The sequence below is a fragment of the Mobula hypostoma genome, chromosome 3, assembly GCF_963921235.1.
Source record: "Mobula hypostoma chromosome 3, sMobHyp1.1, whole genome shotgun sequence".
Taxonomy (NCBI): Eukaryota; Metazoa; Chordata; class Chondrichthyes; order Myliobatiformes; family Myliobatidae; genus Mobula; species Mobula hypostoma.
This window is the reverse complement of record NC_086099.1, coordinates 3,992,431-4,016,560: the sequence shown is the minus strand read 5'-3', so window position 1 is coordinate 4,016,560 and position 24,130 is coordinate 3,992,431. Positions and strand designations below refer to the sequence as shown.

The 24,130-nt window shown below is 43.7% G+C and overlaps 1 protein-coding gene across 1 annotated transcript in view; it reads left to right on the top strand.

Moving 5' to 3' along the window:
• The first annotated feature begins 6,466 nt into the window (after positions 1–6,466).
• Positions 6,467–24,130, top strand: part of skor2 (SKI family transcriptional corepressor 2) — a 48,833-nt gene continuing 31,169 nt past the window's right edge. The window contains exons 1-7 of the mRNA XM_063042033.1: positions 6,467–6,544; positions 7,475–9,266; positions 9,927–9,990; positions 10,654–10,728; positions 12,713–12,778; positions 15,857–15,931; positions 17,871–17,938. Coding sequence (XP_062898103.1) covers positions 7,512–9,266; positions 9,927–9,990; positions 10,654–10,728; positions 12,713–12,778; positions 15,857–15,931; positions 17,871–17,938 — 2,103 coding nt within the window. The 5' untranslated portion in view covers positions 6,467–6,544; positions 7,475–7,511. The remainder of the gene's footprint in view (positions 6,545–7,474; positions 9,267–9,926; positions 9,991–10,653; positions 10,729–12,712; positions 12,779–15,856; positions 15,932–17,870; positions 17,939–24,130) is intronic.

The following is a 24,130-nucleotide window of genomic DNA, read 5'->3' as shown; positions in this document are numbered from 1 at the left end:
TATCACTAGCAAATGTCGTGAAATTTGTTATTTTGCCCAGTAGTTAGTACTTCGCAATACATAATACGTAATAAAAACTATAAATTAGTTTTATAACTAATAATAGTAAATATATATAATCAAATTAATAAAATAATGGGGGAAAAAAAGAAAAATACTGAGGGGATGTTCATAGTTTCAATGTCCATTCAGAGTGAGGGTGCAGAGGTGATTTACCAGAATGCTGCCTGGATTAGAGAGTATGTTTCATAAAGAAAGGTTGAGTGAGCTGGACCTTTTCTCTTTGGAGCAAAGGAGGATGAGAGGTGATTTGATAGAGATGTATAAGATAATAAGAGCCATAGATAAGCAGAGTAGAGAACCAGAGACATTTTCCCAGGCAGAAATCGCTAATACGAGGGAGCATAATTTTGGAGATGATTAGAGGAAAGTCTAGGGGGAATATCAGAGGCAGATATTTTACACAGAGTGGTGGGTGTGCGGAACGTGCAGCCAGGCTGGTGGTAGAGGCAGATACATTAGGGACTTTTAAGAAACTCTTAGATGATAGAATATAGAGAGTTGCGTGGGAGAGAAGGGTTAGGTTGATCTTAGAGTGGGTTAAAAAGTCGGCACGCCATAGTGGGCTGAGGGCCCTCTACTGAACTATGGTGTAAATTCTGGCTCTGCACCGCGGGCAAAAGTTATTGAGATTAATTTGTAAGATTACTTCTAAATTTAGAAACCATAAACATTCCATTTCCATTTAATGTTGTTCAGTTGCCCATCTGGAATAATTCTAGTACATGCAGTAGGTGCGGCATCTGCAGATATGTTACAGTGAAGCGTCGCAGTACCGTAGCCGTTAGCGCGGCCCGGCGCGACGCTGCTGCAGCTGGGGGGTTTGGAGTCTGGTTCAATTTCAGCATCCTCTGCAGGAAAGTGTGTACGTCCTTCCCGTGTGCACGTGGATTTCCTCCGGATGCTCCGGTTTCCTCCCACAGTCCAAAGATGCACCGGTTAGTAGGTTAATTGGTCATTGTAACTTGTCCCGTGATTAGGCTGGGATTAAATTGGTGGGTTGCTGGGCGGCGCGGCCTGCAGAGCCGAAAGGGGCTGTTCCGCTCTTTATCTGTAAATAAATGAGTAAAACGCTGCTGAAAATTAATTAGTATACATAATGCCCGGTCCGATTCACTGGACTGTGATTGTGTGGATGCACAGCGTAAAGGTAATGTTAGAGGCGAGGATTTGATTTTCGGAGGGAAGTTGGTCATGGCACGAGCGCTCTTTTGAATACGTATTAATGACTTGGATTTAGATATTTATTTCACAGATTTAATATTTGACAACTCAGAATAGTGGAGATTGTTGTTTCGTTGCTTGCCGAGTTCTGTGTTGTTTTGCCGGACATGTAGGCGCACTTGTGGGCTGCCCTCGGCACACCCCGAGGTTGTGATAACATAAACCACGCATCTCACTGCACGCTTCGATGTGCACCTGATCAGTAAATCTGTGTCGGACTGAAATAAAATCATCATCAGACGTGATTATACAAACGCTCTGAAGATCACGCAGGAGGTTGTCAAGCTATACAAAATCAACGTTTATAAAACACAGCGTTCTGTTCCGTTTTCCGTGTCACGTTTTCGGAAGATCATCAATGTCTTGCGTAGGGTGCAGAAGATAATTATGAAAATTGTATCACAGATTCATCAGCGTCAGGCCTGATGAGGGGTGTCGGTCTGAAATGTCTACTGTTTACTCTTCTCCATTGAAAAGATCGTCGTTCATTCCAATTAATAACAGAAGCTAAATAGAAAATATTTTCTCTCATTTTCCATTTCCCATTCGGTTATCATCGCACTCCTTCTCTTATCGTTACCTGTTCATCACCTCCCGATGATTCCCTTCCTCCTTCCCTTCCTCCCAGAGTCCACTCTCTCTATCAGATTCCTTCTTCTCCAACCCTTTACCTATCCCACCCATCACCTCCCAGCTTCTCACACCATCCCCTCCCCCCTCACCTGGTCCTCTATCATCTGCCATCATATACTCGCCCTCCCCTCACCTCACCTGGTCCTCTATCATCTGCTGTCATATACTCGCCCTCCTCACCTGGTCTGTGACGGTCCTGGTGTGGATGCTATGTAGCCTCCTCCCTGATGGGAGTGGGACAAACAGTCCATGAGCAGGGTGGGTGGGATCCTTCAAAATGTCACTAGCATGCATGGGGTGAATACTTTAAATTACTGCTTTAGAAACTTCCCTGTTTCCGTTTCCTTTTCGCCAGCACAGAAATGCCGGCTATTCCAACCACTTTGATATTGATGTATTTATACACATCTTATTCCATATCCATCCCTTCACATCCAACTTGATTTTCTATGTTTTTTTTATTCTTTATAATTGTTGAAAAGTTGCATGTCGCGTCAACGCAGATCTTAGGTCACACAACACCAGGTTCAGGGGCAGTTATCACCCCTCAACCATCAGGCTCCTGAACCAGCGTGGATAACTTCACTCACCCCAACACTGACCGACTCCACAACCTACAGATTCACTTTGAAGGACTTTACAACTCATGTTCTCGGTGTTAGTTATTTAGTTAGTTAGCTGTTTATTTGTTTGTTTGTTTATCAATGTATTTATTAATTACTTGTTGCACAATCTGTCTACTTTTGCACATTGGCTGTTTGTCAGTCTTTGTATGCAGTTTTTCATTGATTTATTGTATTTGTTTGTTCTACCATGAATGCCTGCAAGAAAATAAATCTCTGGGTTGTATTAGGTGACATATACGTATTTTGATGAAGAATTTATTTTGAACTCTGAACAGCAAATTTCTCATACATGTAATTGTATATGACCATATATATTGATCCATGATTTAAAACATAGTTCGCGGACATAAAAGGGTTAAAGAGGGTACGGTGCAAGCGAGCACCTTCTGTATGTGGGACAGCGGAACTCGGAGAGACTGGCAAGCGGAGTTTTGCTAGTGACGACGATGAGAAAGCGAAGACATTTGAATAATTAAAGAGGAGGCAATAATTAGAGCTCCATCCATTAATTATTCCCACTCTACCAAACTGACTTCGATTTACAAACCTGTCTCATTGGCTTCGATTTCATTAGATGGTGGCGAACAGGTGGGGGTAAAAAGCAAACGTTTACAGCGTTTCGGATCTGGTCGGGAACATTTGAGAGATATCAGCGAAGCGAGAGAGATCTGCTAGAATCAGCATTTACTTAACAGAGAGAAAATAATATTCCGCAATGTGCACTGTTTAACAGCACGCTGAAAGGGTCGTTCAGACAGCCTTACCCTGACATCACCATCTATCTAAACCTGACCCTGGAAAAATAAATAAATCTGAAAAATTGGGTATGAGATTGTGTTTGGTGCAACAGTCGAGAGTATTACAGTTGATATTAATCGTTATTACCGTATTTGAATAAAACTAATATTGCAGTTTCATACCTCTGCGTTATTAGTAACGTTAGTTACACCTAATGACAAGTGTTACTAATATCACAACGTAAACTATCCGAAAGCAGCGAAAAGACAAAGGGATTTTAACAAGCCTGAATTCCTGATTATTAATTACCGCGTTCTTTGCTGGTGGTCAGCTCACCCTTTTCTTTCTCCCTATTCGCCTCTGGGACTCTCTTTCAATAAGCCTTCTCCCCTCTAAAATCTGGCGCCTCTTTAGAATGCACGTGGATGCTCGCTGTTAAATTTCGTCAGATGGACAACCATAATCTGACAAATAAAGATTGCGGGATCTGTTTCTAACCCTATTTAAATAGTTTATATCAACAGCGAAACATTTGACTAGATTATATTCCTTAAATACTTCGTATGAATACAGTTTAAATTATCTGACACCGCTGGGGAGATGACTAACACTCGCTCCACCATCGGCATAATTTAGATTTACTATGTGCCCCTTACATTTTTCAATTATCGCTTTCACTGCTTAAGGTAGTGCGTACAACGCGAAATTTGTTTGTAGTACAAGCGACGGAACCTCTCCGCAAAAGTACTGGCCCTAAGATTCTACCCCCAGGCCGTAAGACTACTGAACACGCTGACATCGCCCAGGTCTCGTCACGTATGAAGCGCCAGTGCTGATATACCGTTTATTTTTTAACTGGTATCGTGTATATGCGTCTTATTATTTGTTAATTTACTGGTGATAATATTACTTTCTATTTTGTGTGTCTGAGTTATAGGGACAGCTAGGTCCCTGAGGACGCTGTTTCGTTTGGCGATATACATCGGTCAGGTTGGATGGGAATAAACTGAATCTGAACTTGGCAGAGGCGTCGAAAGTTAACGGCTAGATATATATTTCTTTTCGGTCTAAACATACAACATGGCTTTCCTTCGAGTCAGAGCTTAATATTGGCAGGGAGATGAAATAAAATACGTGTCCTGTAAGGCGGGACGCCGTTTGAACTCAGTCCGTACGGGAAGGATCCTCGGGTGTAAACGCTTGTGTTGGTCCGGGGTTCTGGGCGGCCTCCCTTTAAAAAAGAAACTAATAAATTGTAGATATAGAGGGCCGAAGCCGACGGATGGTGATCTGAATGCCTGACAAGCAAATACCTTCCCAGTCTTATAACCAGTCTCGCGAAATTACACCGGTTTTCCACAGCGCTTGGATGAGATTTGGTGAATGTTGAGATACAACTTTTCAGATTTAGATAAAGTTTACTTACGTTTCCTTTTCAGGTCTGTTTGCATAACATAATTCTGTGATTATTCCTGCGGCTGTCCCGAACCCCCGACCATAGTGAGCCGCGAGTCTCTTTCATCGTCCATGGATCCCGCTCATTTGCCCCCTCGCTATTCGACTGTTCGTGGTTAGACTAGCCTCTGCTCGCCGACACTTTAATAGCGCGATCACTTTCCGGAATATCGGGGCTTTCCTAACGCTCCTGCATTTCTCTACACAGTTGTGTTACTATGGAATAACCTGTTTGATTTGACTATGCCCTGACACGAATTAGGCGCAGGGTGGTGTTCTTGACCGTTCGCGGCTATAAAAGAGCTACTAAAGTCCAGAACATTGTTTGTACCTATTGGGGAACTAACTCAAAACGAACGTGTATCTAAACTCTCCACGTACCCAAAGGCTTTCACATCGGTTAAACAAGTGCTATCACAGGACAACATCTGTCTGTCTATCTGCCCGTCCGTCCATCTACCACCACTACTTTATCATTTCCTGTCAGAGTCACCGTATGTACAGACACTCCTGTGCCGAGCGTCACTTTATGGACATACAATCAATCTATGTGTATAAATTATCTTATATTTATTGTGTCTTTTATTATTATTATTGTGTTCTTTCTCTTGTTGTGGTTTCTTTTGGGCTACATCGGATCCAGAGTAACAATTATTTAATTCTCCTTTACACTTGTGTCCTGGAAATGACATTAAAGAATCTTGAATCTTGAGATAGACAGACAGACAGACTGACAGATGGTTAGATAGATAAAGAAAACCTTGACATTTAAGAAAAATGCAAATAAATTAATGTCCGCAATGAGCGTAATATATAGTACTGTTTTGCGATAACAGCAAATGTAAAATGTACAATCTATCTCTTCACTGTAATATACCTTATACAGTACCGCGCACTAAATGCCATTAAATAACTGGGACGAATGTACGGTCGACCATGCTACGGAGAAGGAGAGTTCCCAATCTTTTATGGCAATATATATTTACGAAGGTTGTTAAATATCGAGTATAAACTGCAGTATTTCAGTCCAAACGCGATAAGAAACGTGTCTAAGTCGGTTTACTCTGCCTCGCTAAATGTTACAGCGTCCTGGTCTCGGCATCAGATGATTGAGGTCTGATATTTTCGCCTATAATTTTTCAAATTAATTTCGTAAAAGCGCGTATTTCTTGTAAATAAACACGAAAAGATAAAGACGATCTTGACATGCAGGACAAACGCATTCAAATTACTGTCCGTAATGAGGGTAAATTATAATGTGTATAATATATAACAACGCGCGTTATTTATCGCACGGTTGAGATAATTCTCGGCTAATGGGTGTAGATTTCATATTGGTTATACTTTAATAATCCGAGTTGGCCTTCTAATGATATGGAGAAGGTGTTAAGTAAACTGAACTCAATTGGGTGTTTCTGTGCTGTATGGAACGTTGTAAAGGTAAACTCCGTAGCCTGAAGCCTGACGTTTGGGAGTCTGTGAATTTATTAGGTACTTGCAAAGACCATTTATCCAGTGTCAGTCAGGGAGTGACGTTAGCAGCTGTGATAATTGCTGTTGGGCGGCAGGACTGAGAGTTCATACTGAAACACTCAGCCGAGGCGCTCCCTGCAACGCTTTAAACTCTTCGCTCCTGCACGGTCCACAACAGCCCCCCGACTGCCGCCGCTTCGGGGATGCGCCTCGAAACAGCGGCCAAACACGCCAGGATTTGCAAAGGCGTGAGCGGGGTTAAAGGGAGGTCGGGGGCAATCGCAGCTGAGGCCACGATGTTCGTGTGACAGGCAATCTGCATATTTTTAACGAAGGTAACGTGTATTTAAAAATATAATATGTATACTAATTGTAAATAGTAAATGGTTAATGAATTTAACTGGAAGGAGAAAACAGGGACTCTATTTTCTGTTCGTTATGTTTGATTATGAACCCATCAGGCCAAGTAACCACCATATTATCGCCAATCCATTTCCTGCACTCCGCTTTATTTCCTTGTAAACTCTGCATCTGTATTTTTGTTATCTGTCGCTACCTGTCTATCTCTCCGTCTCTCTATTTATCGCTATCGTTCTCTCTCCCTCTCTCTCTCTCTCTCACTCACTCTTTCTCCTCCCTCCTCTCTCCCCCTCTCAGATCTGCTCTCTCGGTACCTTTCTCTCTGCGGCACCTTTCGCTTCCAGCTTCCGGACCCTCCAAGTGGACACGTCGCCCTTTTCGATTCACCGGCTACCTCGCAGCGCGGTTCTCTCATTAAGTGTGAGCGCCGACTCGCTTCCTTGCGGCGATCATTTGCTTATGACTATCCGTGTCCTTAAAGGGGCTGTTTAAAAAAACCGATCGCGCCGGTCTTCATTTGGAGACGGGATGCGCTGCGTCGAATCGGAACGAGTTCCTGCCTTTTTTAATTAATGAATCGGAGGAGAAACGGAGACGTTTTGTGTTAAGATCACTTTTTATGTTTGGTAATTTATGAAACATTAATAATAATAATGATGAGATTACATTAGATCAGAAAACTATTTATCAGTTCTTGACAAGCCGATACAAAATATTGATTAATATAACAAGATGTTGCAATTTTGTTAGCAACGCGTCTGCATTGAGTCGCTCGTTGTGTTAAGTACCTTCGCCAGGAGCCACACTATGATCGATGCTACCTATTACAAGGTGTGTTGTAATATTGATGTAACCGCAAGCTGAGACGGTCGCGGTTCTGTGTTAATGATGTTCTGTTACCGCAGGTACAAGGAGAGGCTCTGGTTGATCATCGTCGCCACTATGGAAAACACCTCTACGCCCCTGCCTGGATCCACAGAAGTTGCACTCACAGGTCCGGCCGGTTCCTTTGAGCAAGATCCGCTAAGCCAGCAGAGGTCCTCTCACATGCCCATGAAACCCAACCAAGTGGGGCAGGTCATACTGTACGGGGTGCCTATCGTGTCGCTCATCATCGACAACCAAGAGAGGCTGTGCTTGGCTCAGATCTCCAACACGCTGCTGAAGAACTACAGCTACAACGAGATCCACAACCGGCGGGTGGCCCTGGGGATCACCTGCGTCCAGTGCACGCCCGTCCAATTGGAGATCCTGCGCAGGGCCGGCGCCATGCCCATCTCGTCCAGGAGATGCGGGATGATCACCAAGAGGGAGGCCGAGAGACTGTGCAAGTCCTTTCTAGGTGAGAACAGGCCCCCGAAACTCCCCGATAACTTCGCCTTTGATGTCAGCCATGAGTGTGCTTGGGGCAGTAGGGGTAGCTTCGTCCCCGCCCGTTATAACAGTTCTAGGGCCAAATGCATCAAGTGCTCCTATTGCAATATGTACTTCTCCCCAAACAAGTTCATCTTCCACTCTCACCGCACTCCAGACGCCAAGTACACCCAGCCCGACGCGGCCAACTTCAACTCGTGGAGGCGGCACCTGAAGCTGACCGATAAAAGCCCCCCGCAAGACCTGACCTACGCCTGGGAAGACGTTAAAGCCATGTTTAACGGGGGCAGCCGGAAGAGAGCTTTGCCCGGACACTGCGGCGCCCTGGGCTCGGAGAAGGCGGTCAGCAGCGTGATCACTCACATGATGTCCCCGGATCTCTCCCAGAAGAGGACCAGGTTCACCGAGGACGACGAAGAGAGAAGCGGCGTCTCCTCGCGGAAAACCCTGCGGAGTTATCCGGTGATCCCGGTCCCCAGCAAAGGATTTGGGATGCTGCAGAAATTTCCGGCGGCCTCCCTCTTCCCCAGTCCTTATACATTCCCCGCCTTTGGCCTGTGTCAGAAGAAGGAGGACGGAGATGCTCTCTCTGGCGGGCAGAAGCCAAACGGGCTTTCGGGCCTTCTTTGGCCCGGTAGAAAGGACGCCTTTTATCCGCCGCTCTGTATGTTCTGGCCCCCGAGGGCGGCCGGCGGCATCCCGGTGCCAACCTACCTCCAGCCCCAGCCCAGCGCGATCACATCAGCCGGAGATTCCCCGAATTTGAGGCAAGCTTTCCTCGATCTCTCCGACCAGAACGAAGGTGGGGGCCTGGCGAGTCCCAGGGACAGCTTGTTTGATGGCGATAGCTTAAGCCATCGCGGCACGCCAGACCACAGGCTGGCGGCCGACAGTGGCAGGGTGAAACTGTTAGACGTGTCTACATTCACGGCCAGGAAGCAGAACTACCTGTCGGCCTTCAGGCCCGTGGTCAAAACCAAACTGCCCGGCAACCCGGAGGACTTCGGGTCGGAGCGACACCCTTCCCCGGGAACCAGCTGCAGTTACCACAGCGACAGCGTGGAGAGCGAGGAGGAACCGGAGGTGGACGTGGAGACCAGCAAGCTCTCTGGGGACGGGCAGGAGGGCGCCACCGCCCCCGGCCCCGGCCATTTCCCCCAGAGCGGTCTACAACAGGACAGCCGGCCCGCAGACAGCAAGGACAAGACCACTTCTCCCACCTCCAAATTAGAGGCAGCCACGGAGGCGACTAAAGACCCAGCCAATAAAAGGGCCTCCACACCCTGCGACCCAACGCCATTGGAGGAGCCGAGTTACAAAGATGTAAATATCAAATTTCACCTATTTACCTCGTTATTACTTGAACACGGCTTTGGGCTAAAATAGTGAGGGGAGTCTCGGACTCGAGGGCACAGCCTCAGAGTAGAGGGGCGTTCATTTCGAGTAAAGATGAGGAGAAACCTCTTTAGCCAGATGGAGGTGAATCTGGAATTCATTGCCGTAGACGGCTTTGGAGGCCAGGTCATTCAGTATATTTAAGGCAGAGGTTGATGAGGTTTTTGATTAGTCAGGACGTCAAAGATTACGGGGAGAAGGCAGAGAAGTGGGGTTGCGAAGGACAATAAATCAGCCGTGATGGCTCGACTGAACTAGTTCTACTCCTATGCCTTATGGTTTTAAAATATACACGAGAGGTGCGGCGAACGACGATCATCTCCAAGAAATCCAAATTCTATTCCACAACTCGATTCACTGTGTAGTATCTGTGACTGCACAGATCGTGTCCGTTTAATTTGCCTTTTGCAAAAGGTATATGTTATCTCTTTCCTGGGAATTTTAATAATTATTCATTAGTGTCGTCTTCGCTGCAACTGCAACCAGCAGAGAGAGGGTTAACGCCACCATTTCCTGTCTAATTAACCGTGGCGCTCTGTCAGTTTCAGACCAGGCTAATATTCCTTTCGTTTTGTTATTTCGCAACAGGCACTTAAAAATGGGGGCAAAAAACATTCACTCTTTTCGAAAAAGAGCGAAGACAATTTTCCTAGTAAGTGAAGAATAGTCTCTTTAAATAAATCATGAAAATTACATGCTCTCTTTGTAACTTAATTTAATTTAAATGTGGATTTCTTATTGTAATGTACTTTTTTTATTATTATTCTGCACTAAATTTTTATATATATTTCTTATTGTAAAATAGTTTTTTCATTATTATGTATTGCATTGGACTGCTGCCGCAGAACATCATATTTCACGACAAATGTCAATGATATTAAACCTGATTCTGAAACCTTGGAACAGCGAAACATCTTGTTCCATTTTCAAAGCGGAAGCGCGGAACGAAAGTTTAATCAAAAATTCTTTATATTAATTTGCGTCTCTATGTTTTTAGGGTTCTCTGTTCTTTATCAGCATCTCTGCTTCTATTTTACTTCAGAATCAGCAACCCCGACTGTGTCGGAAAATTGTTTGTCCGTCTTGTGACGTGCGGCTTTTCATTGATTCTATTGTGTTTCTTGTATTTACCCTGAATGCCCGCAAGAAAACGAGCCTCGGGGTTGTATATGATGACAAGCGTGTGCTTTGATGATAAATTTACTTTGAACTTCCCCTACGTTTCGTTTTCGATCTAGTCTTGTTTAAGTGGTTAATTCTTCTCACCCCTTTATTTCCGTCTCTGCGCTATGTTAACGTTTACTCCGTGTTCCAGATGAGACGAAACATCAGGACGCTGTTGCGGACGAACCCGACAGCCCGGGGCTAGGATTCTGGCGGGAACCGAGAGGTGAGTGAGACCAGGCAATAACTAGATTTCATGTTAAAACAACTAAGGGGTAATAAATTCCCGAAATTGTTCTGCAAATATCAAATTCAAAAGGAATACTGAGAACGATAAAATAACGAATATTGAAAGATATCCATAGAGTGGACGTGGGGAGGATGTCTTCTTTGCTGGGGGAGCCCAGGACTAGAGGACACAGATAGACTGGGTGTGGAGAGGATGTTTCCTATAGTGGGGGAGTCTAGGATCAGAGGACACAGATAGAGTGGATGTGGAGAGGATGTTTTCTTTGCTGAGGGAGTCCAGGACCAGAGGACACAGATAAATTGGACGTGGAGGGGATGTTTCCTATAGTGGGGGAGTCTAGGACCAGAGGACACAGATAGAGTGGACGTGGAGAAGATGTTTCCTTTGCTGGGGGAGTCCAAGACCAGAGGGCACAGATGTGGAGAGGATGTATCCTATAGTGGGGGAGTCTAGGACCAGAGGACACAGATAGAGTGGATGTGGAGAGGATGTTTCCTTTGCTGGGGGAGTCTAGGACTAGAGGACAGAATGGAGGGACATCCATTCAGAACAGAGATGAGGAGGAATTTCTTCAGCCTGAGGGTGGTAAATCTATGGGATTCATTGCCACAGACGGTCGTGGAGGCCAAGCCATTGGGTATATTTAAAGCAGAGATTTATAAGTTCTTGATTAGTCAGGGCGTCCAAGGTTACGTGCAGAAGGCGGGAGAATGGCGTTGAGTGGGATAATAAATCAGCCATGATGGAATGGTGCCGCAGACTCGATGGGCTGAATGGCCTGAATCTGCTACTCTGGTCTTATGGTTTTACGATGCTCAAAGGATAAGATTGCAAACGAACCGAGATTAACTAAATTGATCTGAGTTTACAATAAGGACAAGCGAAATCGCCGGATCATCAGATGTAATTATAACGCCGCGCATACCAACGGTACATTAGAATAGATTGAAAAGAAGAAAATCAAATGAACACCCTTAAGAAAGTAATATTTTACAATAAGTAAAATAATGTCATAATCGTCTCCTTCAGAAGAATTGTTATACGAAGCTCGTTGGGTTTTACTATTTGTCAGCAGAGATAATAAAGGTATTTTATGACAGCCATCAACATTCATATCATCTACTTCATAATGAGCCTCGCATACAGTACATTACAAAAACCCCTTTATTATCTTAAACAAATTAAATGAATCCACCTTTTCGTATTGCTAAATGTCGCCAAGGGCTTTACCTAAGACAGCAAAGGACGTGATTAGAAGTTCTGATGCTACTGAGCCGGGGAGGTATCTGTTGTAGGGGAGAAAGAAAAAAAGAATCTAATTTGCCATTTATGTAATGCAAACTCGTTTGGCATTGTCGATTCACGGTTAATTGACTGTCAAACGAGGCTGCTGTCCCGGGGCAATGTCTGCAAATTTGCCTGTCAGATGAAAGAATCGAGGGTTCAGAATGATCACACAAAAAAAATACACAAGCTTTTTGCTCTTATTAGGGGGAGGAGTCGCTCACATATCCGCATCACAACCCATTTTATTTAAAACAGCGGTTTACCTCGATAAATTGATCATGTAGGATATCTATTTTATTTTACACCTGCGAGTGGATAAACGCAATTAACGCTTTAATGGAACAGTTCCACCACACGGATGTTTAAAAAAAAACGCAATTTCGATTTTAAGCCTCAAATTCCAAAAAGTGCGACCTTGGTTTGCAAATCGAATAAAATAAAATCCCGCAGATGCTGGAAATCTGACTTTTAAAACGGGAGAGAAGCGGTCTCTGTTGAACGGTTAAATTTCCGGTTGAAGATCCCTCGGCAAAATCCTCACATCAGAAACTTAGACTCTGTTTCTCTGTTCATCCCGGACGCCGCCCGATCTGCAGAGTATTCTCAGCGTTATCTGTTTATTTCTTGTTTTAGAAAAAGTTCCCAGGCTATGTGTTATGTGTTTATTTGACAGTTGACCACGAACAAGAAACGACAGCTCGAGTTTCAATCAAAACAGATGTGGCAAATATGGAGAAAGGTAAAGATGTCCAATAAATGTGTGGTTACACACACACACACACACACACACACACACACACATAGTATTTATCTAAGAACATCCTGCATTTTATAGTGTGTGTAATACCCTGTATCAATACCAGATGTAATTGCCAGGGATTGCTGTGTCACAGGTTATGTCAAAGTTCAAAGTAAGTGTATTATCAAGGTACATATATGTCACCAAATACAACCCTGAGATTCATTTCCTTGTAAATACAAGAAACACAACAGAATCAGTGAAGGACTGTACAGGATGGACAAACAACCAGTGAGCAAAAGATAAGAAACTGTGCAAATACAAAAATAAAGCAAATAATAATAATTAACAAGCAATAAATGTCAAGATCATAAGATGAAGAGCCCTTGAATGTGAGTCCATAGGTTGTGGGAACGGTTCAGTGTTGGGATGAGTGAAGTTATCCCCTCTGGTTCAAGATCCTGATGGTTGAGGGGTAATAACTGTTCCTGAACCTGGTGGTGTGAGTCCTGAAGCTCCTGTACCTCCTTCTTGATGGCAGCAGTGAGAAGCAATCATGGTCGGATGGTGGGGGTCCCTGATGATGGATGCTTCTTTCCAGCAACAGTCCTCCATGTAGGTGTGCTCAGTGGTGGGAGGGTCTTTCCTATGAAGGACAAGGCCACATCCACTACTTTTTAGATTTTTCTGTTCAAGGGCATTGGTGTTTCCATACCAGGCTGTGATGCAACCATGTTGTAAATATTCCCTAAATATCTATATCATTAGGGAATATTTGCTGGGAGTTCATTTGAAGTTTACCATCCTGATGCAAAAAATATTCCATCATTGAGAACGGCCATGTGTCCCACTAGTGTTTCCACTAGAACCCATTGTCCAAAGGTATATCACAGAGTCCCAGAGTTGCAAAGTACTCAATCACAGAATTGTCTAGATAACTTGGTTAATTATTGGGATAAATTAAAATTGTTTTTAACAGTGGAGGTTGATAAATTCTTCAATATTCAGGGTGTCAAAGGTTACAGGGGGAAGGCAGGAGAATGGGGTTGAGAGGGATAGTAAATGAGCCATGATGAAATGCTGGAGCTGACTCAATGGGCTGAATGGCCAAATTCTGCTCCTATGTTTGACCGTTTTAATTTGCTATGGCCGAGAGCTAACTGTGCAGACCTGTTGGTGAGAACTACGAAACCTGAACCTGCACTGACACCAGAGGTGTATGCAAAATTAAAGACATCAGGCAGATATTGGTGACAACTAAGAAGGGAATCAAAGGTTAGGGGTTCATGGCCTGAAGGTGTAGGTAGGAATGAAGGAAGTGGTGAGATGTACAGCAGCTGTGACTGAACTATCTTACATCCGCTGAGCAAATGTATGAACACCTAATGCATTTGCAAAGAGCAGAGAGAATAGAAAATGCAAAAGATAAATCTGCAGAGGAAAAGGATTGACCTCCTATTTATTACGTTCGAAGCGTACGTTTGTGAATTACAATGACAGCTTCTGATTGGTGGGAAGATGGGGATGGTTGTGCAAAATTGATATCAACAACAGACATGTTTACAGCTGTTTACTGTTTACCTATGCAGCACACTACATACACTTTGAATTATATTTTTATTAACTTATTTATGGGAATATTTCAGTTTATGTGCTGTGTAATATCTATGCTTTGTGTGTGCAATATATCATGCTATGCTTTGGAGAAACATTCGTTCACTTGGTTGTACATATGTACAGTCAGATGACAATAAGCTTGAACTTGAATTTCAAGTTCGTGTTTATTCTCATTCAACCATACATTTATACAGCTTAAAGAAACATTTTCCTCTAGGGCAAAGGTGCAGAGTTTTTTTGCTCTCTTTTTGCACCAGTTTAATTAAATTTTTAAAAGTATATTTCTTATTGTAATTCATAAATTATTATAATTATATATTACAATGTCCTGCTGCAGCAAAACAACAAATTTCACAAGATATGGCAGTGATATTAAAGCTGATTCTGATTCTGAAAGCACACACACACGGCTCTCCACTTGGCCTTGGATCACCCGGACAATAGTAATACTCATGGCAGGCTGGTGTGTATTGACTCCAGTTCAGCATTCAGCACAGTCTAATGAACGAGCTCCAAAACCCGGGCCTCTGTATCTCCCTCTGCAACTGCACCTTTGACTTCCTTACCAAGAGAGCGCAATCTGTGCAGATCAGAGACAATGTCTCCACCTCACTGACAGCCAACAGTGGTGCTCCTCAAACATGTGTCTTCAGCCCAGTGTTCTACAACACTCTCGCCACTCTGGAGCTAGACACAGCTCAAACACCAGCCACAAATTTGCCAACAACACAACTATTGTAGGCAGGATTTCTGATGTGAACAAGGAGGCATACAGGAGCGAGGCAGATGAGTTGGTTGAGTGCTGTCACAGCAACAACCTTTGGCTCAGCGTCAGTAAGACCAAGGGATTGATTGTGGACTTCAGGAAAGGTAAGGTGAAGGAACACAGACAACATTCCCTACTCGGGAATCAGAAGTAGAAAGAATGAGCAGTTTCCAGTTCCTGGGTGTCACATCTCTGTGGATCTACCCTGGGCCCAACATACTGATGCAATTGCAAACAAGGCACACCAGCAGCTATACTTCAATAGGAGTTTGAGGAGATTTGGTACGTCACCAAAGACACTCGCAAACTTCCACAGATGCACCATGGAGGGCATTCTAACTGGCTGCATCATTGTCTGGTATGGTGGGAGCACTGCACCATCTGGTGTGAGCTGCATATTTATGTAAGACAATAAAACGATAGTTACTGACATTATTATAATAAACGAGCGGTCATATAAACGTGAAACAGCACCGATAAAAGATCGAACGTGACCAGTGCAGGATGAGAGTGTGTCTCTGAGCTGGAGAGTGGGGTGTGGGGTGAGGGGTGTGGGGTGTGGGGAGTGGGGAGTGGGGAGTAGGGAGTGGAGTGTTAACCAACCTAACAGCCTGGGGGATGAAGCTGTGACTCAACCTCAGCGGTTCTGGTTCTTTTACTTATCGTTACATCAAATTTATGTTTATTTTGTCTAGAAGAACTTCAGAAAGTTTTGTTGGAACAGATCGATCTGAGGCGGAGGTTAGAGCAAGAGTTCCAGGCGTTAAAGGGTAACGCACCTTTCACTGTTGTCAGTAAGAAATGATTCTTTTCCCTTCTCTTGCATTCGGTTTAGTGTGTTAAGTTGGGTTGTTTCACAGGGGTCTGGACTAGGCGGAATACTGCAGTCCAACTCATTATATAAGTGTGACACACACATTAAAAATGTACAATGGTAGAGTCACAGGGTTATAGAGCACTACAGCACAGAAAGAGGCCGTTCTAATCCCATCAACCTGCGCCTGGACCATAACCCTCCATACCCCTCTCATCCACGTACCTATCTAAATGTTGACATTGAACCTGCATCCACCATTCCGCTGGCAGCTCATTCCACACTCGCACCACCCTCTCAGTGAAGAAACTTCCCCTCATGTTCCCCTTAAATATTTCACCTTTCACCCCTAACCCATGGTCTGTAGCTCTAGCTTCACCCAATCCCAGTGGGAAAAGCGTGCTTATCTTTACCCTATCTGTACCCCTCATAATTTTGTTTACCTCTATCAAATCTCCCCTTATTGTCCTTCACTTGAGGTAATAAAGTCCTAACTTATTCAACTGCTCCCTGTAACTCAGGTCATCAAGCCCCAGCAACATCCTAGTGAATTTTCTCAACACTGCTTTAATCTTACTTACAGTATATCTTTCCTGTAGGTGACCAGAACTGCACATAATACTCTAAATTAGGCCTCATCAGTGCCTTATACAATTGCAACAAAACATCCCAAATCCTGTACTCAATACATGGATTGATGAAGCCCAAAATGGCAAAAGCTTCGTTTATGACCCTATCTACCTGTGACACCACTTTCAATGAATTATGGATCTGTATTCCCAGACTTTACATCTCTCCTCGTTCTACACTCCAGAGAATAAAGTCCGAACCTTTTCAACCTTTCCTATAACTCAGGTCCTCAAGTCCCTGCAACACCTTTGTACATTTCCTTTGTACTGAAGTAACATGTGTTCACTTCTGAAAATGTGTTTCTCAGCTGTTTCCTGCAATTGTACACACTGAGGTGCCCACCCATGCACGATCAGCGTTGGTAATAGGGTTGCAATGTCTACTGTTTCTGTGTAATGATAGACATGTCATAGTATTTGAAAGGCGTAGAAATACACTCAGTGGCCACGTGGCAGATATCTCCTGTACCCAATAAAGTGGCCACCGGGTGTATGTTCATGGTCTTCTGCTGCTGTAGCCCATCCACTTCAAGCTTCGACATGTTGTGCATTCAGAGATGTTCTTTTGCACACCACTGTTGTAATGTGTGGTTGTTTGAGTTACTGTTGCCTACCTGTCAGCTTGAACCAGTCTGGCCATTCTTCTCTGAACTCCCTCAGTAACAAGGCATTTTCACCCACAGAACTGCCAGTCACTTTTTTTTTTGATTTTCACAGTATTCTCTGTAAATTCTAGAGACTGTTATGCGTGAAAATCCCAGGAGATCAGCAATTTCTGAGATACTCAACCCACCCCATCTGGCACCAGCAATCATTCCACAGTCAAAGTCACTTAGATCACATTTCTTGCCCATTCTGATGTTTGGTCTGAACAACTGAACCTCTTGACCATGTCTGCATGCCTTTATGCATTGAGTTGCTGCTAGATAATTGGCTGATTAGATATTTGCATTAATGAGCAGTTGTACTTAATAAAGTGGCCACTGAGTAGAGAATGATAGGTTTTAGTTCTTTTGTGTGCAAGGATATATTTTCAAATGTTGAATGGAAGAAATGATGGACAATATGGTTTTACGGGATTAGATTATGAAGACATGTAGTCCTCTTTTATTGTCATTTAGTAATGCATGCATTAAGAAATGATACATTATGATTAGAACCAAGACTTGTGATGTAGCAAACATGGAGAGGTTATTACAATCATGTGCATGAGTCCGGGGTGTATCTGAACCATGATTTTGCATTTTCTGTCTACCTGTTCATCAGATAACTTCCAGGACCAAATGAAGCGAGAGCTGGCGTATCGGGAAGAAATGGTTCAACAACTTCAGATGGTGAGCTGAAGCTTTACTACCTGTTTCACGATGTGCCCTCGGCGAGTAACCTTGATGTTTTGCCACTTGTGATCTTCCTGCAACCGTTCATCACTAGCTTATGATATTCTGTTTGGTACTTACCTGTTATTGAGCAAGTAGACACCTTTCTGGAGGTATCCATCAGTATTTTAGGTAAGGTACAAATCTGGTTCTTACTAGTTTTGCAAGCAGAGGGATAGCGTCAGTGAGGCTGTGAGACATTCTTTCATCTGGACTGAAAGGAACAGACAATACGACCATATATAGGAGCAGAAATAGGCCATTCAGTCCATCAAGGCTGAAAAAAGGTCTTGGGCCTTTTGGTCCATTGAGTCTGAAAAAGGACATTACACTAGAACAACACACAAAGAAATGCTGGAGGAACTCAAAAGGTCAGGCAGCATCTACGGAGAGGAATGAACAGTTGACATTGTGGGCCAAGGACCTCCATCAGGACTGGAAAGGAAAGGGGAGGATGACAGAATAAGAAGCTGCGGAGAGAAGGAGAGTAGCTAGAAGGTGTGGGTGTGGTAGCGAGTCTGGGTGAGCACGTGGTCAAAGAGTCAGGGGGCGGGGGCGGCAGAGATCATTGAGGGGGCCTCACTGAACTCCCGTTGAAGAGAAAATCTGTGTCCCGTGATTGTTGCCTTCCTGCATTAATTCACAAACTCACCGTTCAGACTCACAGACTCACAGTCATGGAGCACAACAGCACAGAATGTGATAGACTTGTCCATTTCAGAATCAGAATCAGCTGTAAATTCATGAGCATATGCCATAAAATTTATAAACTTTGCAGCAGCAGTACAATGCCATACATGATAAACGATATATACTGTATCTATATAAAATAGTTAAATTAAGGTACTGTAAGTTAGACCTTAAGACCATAAGACAAAGGAGCAGAAGTCGGCCATTCAGCCCATCGAGTCTGCTCCGCCATTTTATCGTGAGCTGATCCATTCTCCCATTTAGTCCCTCTCCCCCACCTTCTCACCATAACCTTTGATGCCCTAGCTACTCAGATACCTATCAATCTCTGCCTTAAATACACCCAATGACTTGGCCTCCACTGCCGCCCATGGCAACAAATTCCATAGATTCACCACCCTTTGCCAAAAAAAATTTCTTTGCATTTCTGTTCTGAATGGGCGCCCTTCAATCCTTAAGTCATGCCCTCTCGTACTAGACTCCCCCATCATGGGAAACAACTTTGCCACATCCATTCTGTCCATGCCTTTCAACATTCGAAATGTTTCTATGAGGTCTCCCCTCATTCTTCTAAACTCCAAGGAATACAGTCCAAGAGAGGGCAAACATTCCTCATATGTTAACCCTCTTATTCCCGGAATCATTCTAGTGAATCTTCTCTGAACCCTCTCGAACATCAGCACAACCTTTCTTAAATAAGGAGACCAAAACTGCCCACAGTACTCTAAGTGAGGTCTCACCAGCGCCTTATAGAGCCTCAACATCACATCCCTGCTCCTATACTCTACTCCTCTAGAAATGAATGCCAACATTGCATTCGCCTTCTTCACCACCGACTCCACCTGGAGGTTAACCTTAAGGGTATCCTGCACGAGGACTCCCAAGTCCCGTTGCATCTCGGAACTTTGAATTCTCTCTCCATTTAAATAATAGTCTGTCCGTTTATTTCTTCTGCCAAAGTGCATAACCATACACTTTCCAACATTGTATTCCATTTGCCACTTCTTTGCCCATTTTTCCAATCTATCCAAGTCTCTCTGCAGCCTCTCTGTTTACTCAGCAATACCAGCCCCTCCACCTATCTTTGTATCATTAGCAAACTTAGCCACAAAGCCATCAATTCTATAATCCAAGTCATTGATGTAAAACGTAAAAAGAAGCGGCCCCAACACAGACCCCTGTGGAACACCACTGGTAACCGGCAGCCAACCAGAATAGGATCCCTTTATTCCCACTCTCTGTTTCCTGCCAATCAGCCAATGCTCTATCCACGTATGTAACTTTCCCGTAATTCCATGGGCTCTTATCTTGTTAAGTAGCCTCATGTGTGGCACCTTGTCAAAGGCCTTCTGAAAATCCAAATATACAACATCCACTGCATTGCCCTTGTCTAGCCTACTTGTAATTTCCTCAAAAAATTGTAATAGGTTTGTCAGGCAGGATTTTCCTTTAGGGAAACCATGCTGAGTTCTGCCTATCTTGTCATATGCCTCCAGGTACTCCGTAACCTCAGCCTTGACAATCGACTCCAACAACTTCCCAACCACTGATATCAAGCAAACAGGTCTATAATTTCTTTTTTGCTTCCTTGCCCCCTTCTTGAATAGCGGAGTGACATTTGCAATCTTCCAGTCCTCCGGAACCATGCCAGAATCTATCGGCTTTTGAAAGATCATCGCTAATGCCTCCGCAATCTCCACAGCTACTTCCTTCAGAACACGAGGGTGCATTCCATCTGGTCTGGGAGATTTATCTACCCTTAGACTATTCAGCTTCCTGAGTACTTTCTATGTCGTAATTGTGACTGCGCACACTTCTCTTCCCTGCCACCCTTGAGTATCCGGTATACTGCTGATGTCTTCCTCAGTGAAGAGTGATGCAAAATACTCATTCAGTTCCTCCACCATCTCCTTATCTCCCATTACAATTTCTCCAGCATCATTTTCTATCAGTCCTATATCTACTCTCACCTGTCTTTTACTCTTTATATACTTGAAAAAGCTTTTAGTATCCTCTTCAATATTATTTGCTAGCTTCCTTTCATAGTTCACCTTTTCCCTCTTAACTATCTTCTTAGTTTCCTTTTGTTAGCTTTTAAAAACTTCCCAATCCTCTGTCTTCCCACTAATTTTTGCTTCCTTGTATGCCCTCTCCTTTGCTTTAACTTTGGCTTTGACTTCTCTTGTCAGCCACGGTTGCATCCTTTTTCCATTCGAAAATTTCTTCTTTTTTTGGAATATATCTGTCTTGCACCTTCCTCACTTCTCACATAAACTCCAGCCACTGCTGCTCTGCTGTCCTTCCCGCCAGTGTCTCTTTCCAGTCAACTTTGGCCAGTTCCTCTCTCATGCCACTGTAGTTTCCTTTACTCCACTGAAATACCGATACATGGAATTTTGGCTTCTCTTTTTCAAATTTCACAGTGAACTCAATCATGTTATCCTCACTGTCTCCTAAGGGTTCCTTCACCTCAATCTCTCTAATCACCTCTGGTTCATTACACAATACCCAATCCAGTACAGCCGATCCCCTAGTGGGCTCAACAACAAGCTGTTCTAAAAAGCCATCTCGCAGACATTCTACAAATTCTCTCTCTGGAGATCCAGTGCCGACCTAATTTTTCCAATCCACTCGCACGTTAAAATCCCCCACAATTATCATAACACTGCCCTTCTGACAAGCCTTTTCTATTTCCTGTTGTAATTTGTAGTCCACATCCCTGCAGCTGTTTGGAGGCCTGTATATAACTGCCATCAGGGTCCTTTTACCCCTGAAATTTTTTAGTTCAACCCATGAGGACTCTGCACCTTCCAATCCTAAGTCACCTCTTTCTAATGATTTAATATAATTTCTTACCAATAAAGCCACGCCTCCCCCTCTGCCTACCTGCCTGTCCTTCCGATACACCGTGTATCCTTGGACGTTCAGCTCCCAGAGACATGCATCCTCTAGCCAGGTCTCATTGATGGCCACAATATCATTCCTGCCAATCTGTAGCTGTACGACAAGATCATCCACCTTATTCCTTAAGCTGCATGCATTTAAGTATAACACCTTAAGACCAGTATTTGGTACTTTTTGCTTTGATTGCACTGCAACTTTATTGCACTGCAACTCATCCCAATGGCTGCAGGTTTGCCCCATCACCTGCCTGTCTTTCCTGACACCTTTACTGCTCACTGTCTTAGATTTATTTCTGTTTTCTGCTTCCTCTGCTCTATCATTCCGGTTCCCATCCCCCTGCCAAATTAGTTTAAACCCTCCCTAACAGCTCTATTAAACCTTCCCGCCCGGATATTGGTCCCCTTCGGGTTCAGGTGTAACCCGTCCTTTTTGAACAGGTCATACTTCCCCCAGAAGAGATCCCAATTATCCAAGAATCTGAAGCCCTGCCCCCTGCACCAGTCTCTCAGCCATGCATTCATCTGCCTGACCCTACTATTCTTGCCCTCGCTAGCACGTGTGGAAAAGTTGTGGAAAATCAGAACTTTTCAAAAAGTAGTGATGTTCATGAGTTCAATGTCCATTTGGATATTGAATGACAGAGAGGAAGAAGCTGTTCCCGAATCGCTAAGTGTGCGGGAGTTTAACATCAAAGGATATACTTTGTATCGAAAGGACAGGCAGAAGACATAGGCGGTGGTGTGGCTCTGCTGGTAAGAGATGGAATTATATCTTTAGAATAGAGGTGATATAGGGTCAGAGAATGTTGAATCTTTGTGGGTGGAGTTAAGAAACTGCAAGGGTGAAAAAACGTTATGGGAATCATATATAAGCCTCCAAATAGTAGAAAGATATGGGGTTCAGATTGCAAAGGCAGCTGGAATAAGGGTAATGTAACAATTGTAATGGCGGACCTCAATATGCAAGGGGATTGGGAAAATCAGGTTGGTGTCGGATCATGAGAGAGGGAATTTGTTGAATGCCAATGAAATGGCTTTTTAGAGCAGCTTGTGTTTGATCCTACTCGGGGAAAGGCTATCTGAGATTGGGTGTTGTGTAATAACCCAGATCTTATTCGGGATCTTAATGCAAAGGAACTCTTAGGAGGCAGTGATCATAATATGTTTGAATTCATACTGCATTTTGAGAGGGAGAAGCATAACTCACATGTATTAGTATCACAATGGAATAAAGGGAATTACAGAGGCATGAGAGAAGAGCTTGCCCAGGAGGACTGGAGGATACTGGCGGGGATGACGACTGAACAGAGATGGCTGAAGTTTCTGGGAATAGTTCATGAGCCGTAGGATAGGTATGTCCCACGAGGAAGAAGTTGTCAAATGGCAAGGGTAGGCAAACGTGGCTGACAAGGGAAGTTAAGGACTGCATAAAAGCCAAGGAAAGGGCATATAAGATAGTAAATGTGAGTGGGAAGTTGGATGATTGAGAAGCTTTTAAAACCCAAAAAAAGACAACCGTAGAAGCCATAAGAAGGGAAATGATGAAATATGAGGGAAAATTAGCAAATAATATAAAGCAGCATACTATTGTATAAGGAGTAAAAGGGAGGTGGAAGTTGATATTGGACCACTGGAAAATGATGCTGGTGAGGTAGTAATGGGGAGAACATAATGGCAGATGAACTGAATGGGTACTTTGCATCAGTCTTCACTGTGGAAGACACTAGCAGTGTGCCAGAGGTCCATGAGTGTCAGGGACCAGGAGTGATTGCCATTGCTATTACAAGGGAAGAAGTGCAAGGAAAGCTCAAAGGTCTTAAAGTGGGTCAGTCGCCTGGACCAGATGGACTACATCTGAGTCCTGAGAAAGGTTGCTGAAGAGATAACAGATGCATTGGTCATGATCTTTCAAGGATCACTTGATTCTGGCTTGGTCTCAGAGGACTGAAGAATTGCAAATGTCACTCCACTCTTTAGGAAGGGAGGAAGGCAAAAGAAAAGAAATTATAGACCAGTTAGCCTAACCTCTGTGGTGGGAGAGTGTTGGAGTCCATTATTAAGGATGAGGTTTCAAGGTACTTAGAGACTAATGATAAAATAAGTCAAAGTCAGCATGGTTTTTGTAAAGGGAAAACTTGCCTGACAAATTTATTAGAGTTTTTGAGGAAGTAACAAGCAGAGTGGATAAAGACGAGGCAGTGGATGTCATTTACTTGGATTTTCAGAAGACATTTGATAAGGTGCCACACACGAGGGCTGCTTAACAAGATAAATTCCCATGGCATTACAGGAAAGATACTGGCAAGGATAGAGGAATGGCTAAGAATCAGTATTGGGACTGCAGCTCTTTACATTGTTAATCAATGACTTGGATAATGGAATTGATGGCTCTGAGACAAAGTTTGCGGATGATATGAAGATAGGTGGAGGGGTAGGTAGTGCTGAGGAAGCAATGCAATTGCAGCAGGACTTAGACAAATTGAAAGAAACGGCAAAAAGTGACAGATGGAATATAGTGTTGGGAAATGTATGATCATGCATTTTAGTAAAAGGAACA